At 41.6% G+C, this 9,011-nt stretch overlaps 1 protein-coding gene across 1 annotated transcript; it reads right to left on the reverse strand.

The window, feature by feature from the left end:
* Positions 1-5,201: 5,201 nt before the first annotated feature.
* On the reverse strand, positions 5,202-6,292 carry zgc:153157 (uncharacterized protein LOC751674 homolog). The gene has a single exon (XM_060915773.1). It carries the CDS (start codon positions 6,133-6,135, stop codon positions 5,458-5,460), a length of 678 nt encoding a protein of 225 aa, XP_060771756.1. The 5' UTR covers positions 6,136-6,292; the 3' UTR covers positions 5,202-5,457.
* Between the last annotated feature and the right edge of the window lie 2,719 nt (positions 6,293-9,011).

Here is a 9,011-nt window from a genome sequence, read left to right on the forward strand (position 1 = left end):
GACACCAAAGAGAACACTGAAGGAGCTGCAAAGATCCACAGCGGAGATGGGAGTATCTGTCCATAGGACCACTTCAAGCCGTACACTCCACAGAGTGGGCGGGGCTTTATGGAAGAGTGGCCAGAAAAAAGCCATTGCTTAAGAAAACACATTTGGAGTTTGCCCAACAGCATGTGGCAGACTCCTCAAACACATGGAAGAAGATTCTCTGGTCAAATGAGACAAAAATTGATCTTTTTGGCCATCATGGGAAACGCCATGTGTGGCGCAAACCCAACACCCTGAGAACACCATTCCTACAGTGAAGCATGGTGGTGGCAGCATCATGCTGTGGGGATGTTTTTCATCTGCAGGGACAGGAAAGCTGGTCAGGACTGAAGGAAAGATGGATGGCACTAAATACAGGGCAATTCTGGAGGAAAACCTGTTTGAGTCGGCCAGAGGTTTGAGACTGGGACGAAGGTTCACGTTCCAGCAGGACAATGACCCTAAACATACTGCTAAAGCTACACTGGAGTGGTTTAAAGGGAAACATTTAAATGTCTTGGAATGGCCTAATCAAAGCCCAGACCTCAATCCAATTGAGAATCTGTGGCATAACTTGAAGATTGCTGGACACCAACGCAGCCCATCTAACTTGGAGTTGGAGCAGTTTTGCCTTGAGGAATGGGCAAAAATCCTAATCCTAGAAAAGCTAATAGAAGCATGCCCTAAGAGACTTGGAGCTGTAATTGTAGCAAAGGGTGGCTCTACAAAGTATTGACTTGGGGGGGTTGAATACTTATGCACACTCCAGATTTCTGTTTTTTCATCTTAATTATTGTTTGTGTCACAATAAAACAACAATTTTCACTTTTAAAGTGGTAGGCATGTTGTGTAAATCAAATGGTGCTACCCTCCAAAAATCCAAAACAGGACAAACAAGAAGGGGGAGGAATACTTTTGCAAGTCACTGGATGTAGAATATGTAAAATTGTTCAATATACCCAAACCTCAAAGTTATGATAATTTTCACACTATTTCTTAAAGTTTCCATTGTCAGAACAATTCACTGTAAGTTTAATATTTTTATCCACATTATCATATTTTTATTTGTTCTATTTGGTATTATTATTATTATTATTATTATTATTATTTGCCAGCTTTCATGTAAATAAGTGTCAGCTTTTGAAACCCTGTGCCAAATAAAGTTATGATTATTATTATTCATCCATCCATTATCCGTAAGCACTTATCCTGTACAGTGTCGTGGGTGAGCCTATCCCAGCTGACTACGGGCGAAAGGCGGGGTACACCCTGGACAAGTCGCCAGGTCATCACAGGGCTGACACATAGACACAGACAACCATTCACACTCACATTCACACCTACGCTCAATTTAGAGTCACCAGTTAACCTAACCTGCATGTCTTTGGACTGTGGGGGAAACCGGAGCATCCGGAGGAAACCCACGCAGACACGGGGAGAACATGCAAACTCCACACAGAAAGGCCCTCGCCGGCCACGGGGCTCGAACCCGGACCTTCGTGCTGTGAGGCGACAGTGCTAATCGCTACACCACTGTGCTGGCCCATCGACCATTTGCACATGACATCACATGCCCCATGACCCTCTCTGATTTAGCTGTGTCCACCATCTTTGTGGAATAACACACGCATAGCAGCAAGTACCTTAAAACGAAATGCTGCAAATTTGCACGGTTATCGGCTGCTTGAACAATTCTGGTAAGGCTGGAGTCAGATTGTTGAGTTTACCCGCTGTTAAAATACGAGAAAGACCCCAAATGGAAGATGTAGACAACAGAGACGGTGGCTTGCAAATCTGAACAGGTCGGAGATCAAAGAGACCAGCTACAAATACGTACGAGTATGTGCAGATCATTTCGCAAAGGGTAAGTTTATATTTCTACTGTTTATGTGAACCATGGACAAAATATATATAAAAGATGCGACATACTGTAAGTGATATGCATGTACAGTGGTGCTTGAAAGTTTGTGAACCCTTGAGAATTTTCTATATTTCTGCATAAATATGACCTAAAACATCATCAGATTTTCACACAAGTCCTAAAAGTAGATAAAGAGAACCCAGTTAAACAAATGAGACAAAAATATTATACTTGGTCATTTATTTATTGAGGAAAATGATCCAATATTACATATCTGTGAGTGGCAAAAGTATGTGAACCTGTAGGATTAGCAGTTAATTTGAAGGTGAAATTCGAGTCGGGTGTTTTCAATCAATGGGATGACAATCAGGTGTGAGTGGGCACCCTGTTTTATTTAAAGAACAGGGATCTATCAAAGTCTGATCTTCACAACACGTGTTTGTGGAAGTGTATCATGGCACGAACAAAAGAGATTTCTGAGGACCTCAGAAAAAGCGTTGTTGATGCTCATCAGGCTAGAAAAGGTTACAAAACCATCTCTAAAGAGTTTGAACTCCACCAATCCACAGTCAGACAGATTGTGTACAAATGGAGGAAATTCAAGACCATTGTTACCCTCCCCAGGAGTGGTCGACCAACAAAGATCACTCCAAGAGCAAGGCGTGTAATAGTCGGCGAGGTCACAAAGGTCCCAGGGTAACTTCTAAGCAACTGAAGGCCTCTCTCACATTGGCTAATGTTAATGTTCATGAATCCACCATCAGGAGAACACTGAACAACAATGGTGTGCATGGCAGGGTTGCAAGGAGAAAGCCTCTGCTCTCCAAAAAGAACATTGCTGCTCATCTGCAGTTTGCCAAAGATCATGTGGACAAGCCAGAAGGCTATTGGAAAAATGTTTTGTGGATGGATGAGACAAAAATAGAACTTTTTGGTATAAATGAGAAGCAATATGTTTGGAGAAAGGAAAACACTGCATTCCAGCATAAGAACCTTATCTCATCTGTGAAACATGGTGGTGGTAGTATCATGGTTTGGGCCTGTTTTGCTGCATCTGGGCCAGGACGGCTTGCCATCACTGATGGAACAATGAATTCTGAATTATACCAGCGAATTCTAAAGGAAAATGTCAGGACATCTGTCCATGAACTGAATCTCAAGAGAAGGTGGGTCATGCAGCAAGACAACGACCCTAAGTACACAAGTCGTTCTACCAAAGAATGGTTAAAGAAGAATAAAGTGAATGTTTTGGAATGGCCAAGTCAAAGTCCTGACCTTAATCCAATGGAAATGTTGTGGAAGGACCTGAAGCGAGCAGTTCATGTGAGGAAACCCACCAACATCCCAGAGTTGAAGCTGTTCTGTACAGAGGAACGGGCTAAAATTCCTCCAAGACGGTGTGCAGGACTGATCAACAGTTACCGCAAACGTTTAGTTGCAGTTATTGCTGCACAAGGGGGTCACACCAGATACTGAAACCAAAGGTTCACATACTTTTGCCACTCACAGATATGTAATATTGGATCATTTTCCTCAATAAATAAATGACCAAGTATAATATTTTTGTCTCATTTGTTTAACTGGGTTCTCTTTATCTACTTTTAGGACTTGTGTGAAAATCTGATGATGTTTTAGGTCATATTTATGCAGAAATATAGAAAATTCTAAAGGGATCACAAACTTTCAAGCACCACTGTACATTATTTGACTTTATTTATTTACCATTATTTTTATCAATGTATTATTTATTCATTAATTAACTGATTAGTTTTCTTTTTTAAATCTCATCTCATTATCTCTAGCCACTTTATCCTTCTACAGGGTCGCAGGCAAGCGCTCCAGTAGGTGTGAATGTGAGTGTGAATGGTTGTCTGTGTCTATGTGTCAGCCCTGTGATGACCTGGCGACTTGTCCAGGGTGTACCCCGCCTTTCGCCCGTAGTCAGCTGGGATAGTGGAGCCTATCCCAGCTGACTACGGGCGAAAGGCGGGGTTCACCCTGGACAAGTCGCCAGGTCATCACAGGGCTGACACATAGACACAGACAACCATTCACACTCACATTCACACCTACGGTCAATTTAGAGTCACCAGTTAACCTAACCTGCATGTCTTTGGACTGTGGGGGAAACCGGAGCACCCGGAGGAAATCCACACGGGGAGAACATGCAAACTCCGCACAGAAAGGCCCTCGCCGGCCACGGGGCTTGAACCTGGACCTTCTTGCTGTGAGGTGACAGTGCTAACCACTACACCACCGTGCTGTCCTCCTTTTTTTTTAAATCATTATTTTAATTTTTTTCTTTGCATTATTTTTTATTTTTAAGGTAAGTCATTTTCACAGATGAATTTTCTTCTTTCTAATAGGAAATAAAGCAGTGGGCCACTGTGACTATATTCCACTGGTCTCAAACCCAGAACCTTCTTGCTGTGAGGCGACAGTGCTGACTACGACTACCTACAGGAAAATAATGTATAATGTGGAATGTGCTTGTCTGAAAAAAATAAATACAAAAAATAAAAAAATGAGTCATGTTATGTTTATTATATTCTATTATACATGGCTTTGTTATTTGACTTTATTTATTTTTCATTATCAATGTATTTATTATTTATATTTACCATTATTCATTAATGTATTATTTTTTCTTATTTTTTAATCATTATTTTACATAATTTTTTCCTCCTTAAGCTTATTTTTAAGGTAAGTCATTTTCACGGATTAATTTTCTTCTTTCTAATAGGAAGTGAAGCACTGGGCCACTGTGAATACATTCTGCTGGTCTCAAACCCAGAACCTTCTTGACGTGAGGCGGCAGCGCTCACCACCACCATGCCGCCCCAATTTCCTGTTATACGATTACAAACAGATGATGAAGCTGATTTCTAGACATGGCTTTACTTATCAATTTATTTATTATTTACCATTAATTAATTTTCTTTCTTTTAAATCATTATTTTTTAAGCAAGTCATTTTCTTCTTCTTTTCGCAGATTAATTTTCTTCTCTCTAACAGGAAATGAAGCATTGCGCTACTGTGACTATATTCCACTGGGCTCGAACCCAGAACCTTTTTGCTGTGAGGCAACAGTGCTAACTACTACTACTACTACTACTTTGGCCCTACAGGAGAATAATGTGGAATGTGGAATATGCTTGTCTGAACAAATAAATACAATAAATAAAAAAATGAGTCATGTTATTTTTATTATATTATATTCTATTATATTTATATAATATTTCCTGAATCTGAATCTAAATAATTACAGTGAGATTAATATAAGAGTTATATAATATATTTATAGCATCTATAATATCCGAGCACAGTGTGTTTTCTCTGGAAGTGAAATAGAAATGCAAAACTAAATCATCTCTCTGAGCTGTGTACAGTAAATATTAAATAAAATCCAGACAGAAAACAATAAATCCTGGTGTTCGAGTCCATTCAGTCGAATCGCATCCCAAACCAGTGCCTCAGACTGGTTGTCAGATCAGAACTGGACGGACTCCTCATGTATCTCTGATTTAAAAGTGTGTGTGTGAGAGAGAGAGAGACAGAAACTGTCCTCCTCAGAAGACCCCATGTAGTGCTGATGACCCTGCGCCTCTCCTTCCTCTAACCCTCTCTCCAGCTGAGCGCTGATTTGGAGACGCGGCTTTGCGCGTCCGCACAACCTGCTGTCTTTCACCTTCCTCTCGCGTTTCCTCTGTCCCGAGATCAGCCCCAGAGCCGTCATGAAACATCTCTGAAGTCCACACAGGTTTGGTGAAAGAGTCCAGCAGGGTTTGGCCTGTTTCAGGTTGCGCAGGCGCACGGCTCGGCTGTGCGTTTGGAGAACCGTGGCTCGGTTCTGCTGTGCTCTCTGGAGCGACTATCCAGGCTGCGTCCTGCTGCTTCTCTGCTGATGAGGATGAGGATGAGGATGCGTTCGTGCTGTTGAGGTGTAAGAGATCAGCAGCGCTGGTGGTGTTCTGAGAATCTTTAGTCATGGACCATGACGCACAGCTCATCAGCGGCACCTCGGGCCGTCTGGAGGAAGATCCAGGAGGAGTGGGCTTCCAGATGAGACTGTAATAAACAGCCAGGATGATGGCAGCCAGAGACACACAGAGCACATAAGCGAACACTGTAGCTAACCTGACCCACTGCTGGTTGGTCCGAGCGGCCATTTTCGCTTTCTTGTCGCCGGTGTACGTGGCCGGTTTGCCTCTTCGTTCAACCGAAAACCCCCGGTCCTTCATATTCATTCTCTCTCTCTTTCTCTCTCTCTCTCAGACGCACTTGTTTGTTTTTCTCATCTTCATCCTACATCACAAAGGCGCGCCGTCAGTCCCGACATTCCCATCCTGGGATGGATGGATGGATGGAATGATGGATGGATGGAACAGGAGCTGTGAATGTTCAGTGAGATGAGAGCTGATGAGCAGCTCCTCCAACACATGCGTTATTCCAATGAAAGGCGGACTCTCCTGAAAGAGGAGGAGAGAGGAAGAGGAGGAGGGAGGAGAAATAATAAAGGAGCATCCACCATCTAATCGCGTGAGAATGCTGTTTACTGCACGCGACTCTTTTTTTTTTTTGTTTACCTTCGTCACATCCCGTGTCATGTAAACACCTAAACACGGATGCTGGTTTGGACAGAGATCCAGGAATCCGGAATGCTTTTAGAGTTGGTCTAAAAGTTTCTGGACCACAAGGACAAGATAATGAAAGAAAGAAGGGAGAAATTCATTCATTCATTCATTATCTCTAGCCGCTTTATCCTGTTCTACAGGGTCACAGGCAAGCTGGAGCCTATCCCAGCTGACTACGGGTGAAAGGCGGGGTACACCCTGGACAAGTCGCCAGGTCATCACAGGGCTGACACATAGACACAGACAACCATTCACACTCACATTCACACCTACGCTCAATTTAGAGTCACCACTTAACCTAACCTGCATGTCTTTGGACTGTGGGGGAAACCGGAGCACCCGGAGGAAACCCACGCGGACACGGGAAGAACATGCAAACTCCGCACAGAAAGGCCCTCGCCGGCCACGGGGCTCGAACCCGGACCTTCTTGCTGTGAGGCAACAGCGCTAACCACTACACCACCGTGCCACCCTGAATGTCTGGTTTTTGGTGCAATATCTCCATAGGTGTATAGAGGCCCATTTCCAACAACTCTCACTCCAGTGTTCTAATGGTACAATGTGTTTGCTCATTGCCTCAGAAGGCTAATGGATGATTAGAAAACCCTTGTACAATCATGTTAGCACAGCTGAAAACAGTTTAGCTCTTTAGAGAAGCTATAAAACTGACCTTCCTTTGAGCAGATTGAGTTTCTGGAGCATCACATTTGTGGGGTCGATTAAATGCTCAAAATGGCCAGAAAAATGTCTTGACTATATTTTCTATTCATTTTACAACTTATGGTGGGAAATAAAAGTGTGACTTTTCATGGAAAACACAAAATTGTCTGGGTGACCCCAAACTTTTGAACGGTAGTGTATATATATATATAAATATATACGGGTCTGTCTCAGAAACTGGTCTCTCATTTGGGACATTATGGTCAAAAAATAAATTTTCTAATTTTACTGGTTTTTTTTTGCATTTACCCAACACTCAATGTTTCTTTTGTCATGTTTAATAAGAATAAATATAGCGTCTTGCTTTATCTGGCCTCCACTGTGGAACATTTTTTTGATTGCAATTCAAATGCTTCTGTAAAACTGCTTTCGATATAAAATAATTCCATCATGAAGAATTAAAGCCCTTCCTTCACTAGGGTGCATCAGTTGCCCTCACTTTCATAAAATCTGATGCGTTTTTGTTTGGGTGTTCCTTTTCACCAATAAAGACATCCTGTAAAATTTTTTGACCATATTCAAAAGTCTAATGGTGGCACCATGAGGTTCATTTTTTTTTGCCAAAAAACACTTATTTTATTTTTTCGCGTAAGGTTTGAATCACAATGTTGGACTCCATTTATTGATTTCTCGTGACCCAGAGATCATGTTAAGAACCTTTGCAAGGGATTGAGAAGCATTAACATGATTCATAATACATCTGTATTGTTTAAAAGTAGTTGAACAATGATTCAATGAACAGCTAAAACTCAAACTGTGCTTGATAATATATTTAGAATATAAACTAAAAATGTGTATCTAAGATATCTGGTATACTCTATAAGGTGCCATAATGTTTCATGAAAAGTGATCGAAATTTTGTCGTCAAAGTCATAAAATAGCAGCTTTTTCCATAACTTTGAGCTCCTGGTGCCACCATTAAACTTTTGAATTGTGTTTTCTTACCAAAAGGAACATAAAAACAAAAATGCATCATGATCGGAGGAACTTTTCATTTTTAGGGGGCAACTGATGCACCCTATCCTTCACAGAGGAGTGAAAATATTGAATAAATTTCCTCTTTTTGATTGCTTGGGTTAAAAATGCCAAGTTATGATGACTGAATTGATTATTCACTTAAATATGAATAATATGATACAGTTTGGGTGTTTGATATGGCGAAATAGGACACAATGGAAAAATCAAGAACACACCGGAAAGATGAGACTAACGGCGGTGGTAAAAGAACAGCGACTGTACCGGCTGAAGGTCACGCGGGTCTCTGCTGCGGCGCGTGAGCAACGGGACATCACTACCGCACCGGACGGAGCGGGGCGGGGCAAAATGACTGGCCATAGATTCTCTCAAAAGTTCGATCTAAATTGATCATGGTTGCAAAATATTGGCCAAAAATACGCAAACACTACAAAATATGAAAGTAAGATGAAAAAGAAACATTCTATTGCCTTAGACTGCAAGACTAAAACAAAATAACACTGTCAAAACTCACCTTTTCAGCGATAACGTCCGAACAGATCACCCGCGTAACAGAGAGACCACAAATGGAAGCACGATCAACTTCTAACTGCTGGAGTGGAAAATTCCATTCTACACATGCAAATTGTTAATGTGTGTCCTTCCCCGCACACAAATAACACGCTACGGTAAAAAATAGACCACAACTCATTTTATAGCTCAGAAATTCATACAAGCCCAGCTACCATCGAACATATTCTGTAAGAAACAGATTCTATACCTAACTTTCAGCTTTCGTTTTAAAAAACAAAGTC

Source organism: Neoarius graeffei, chromosome 3 (assembly GCF_027579695.1).
Source record: "Neoarius graeffei isolate fNeoGra1 chromosome 3, fNeoGra1.pri, whole genome shotgun sequence".
Classification (NCBI taxonomy): domain Eukaryota; kingdom Metazoa; phylum Chordata; class Actinopteri; order Siluriformes; family Ariidae; genus Neoarius; species Neoarius graeffei.

Bases quoted from the DNA above. Each gene is read 5' to 3' on its own strand.
- zgc:153157 (XM_060915773.1), bottom strand. From the start codon at position 6,135: ATGAATATGAAGGACCGGGGGTTTTCGGTTGAACGAAGAGGCAAACCG.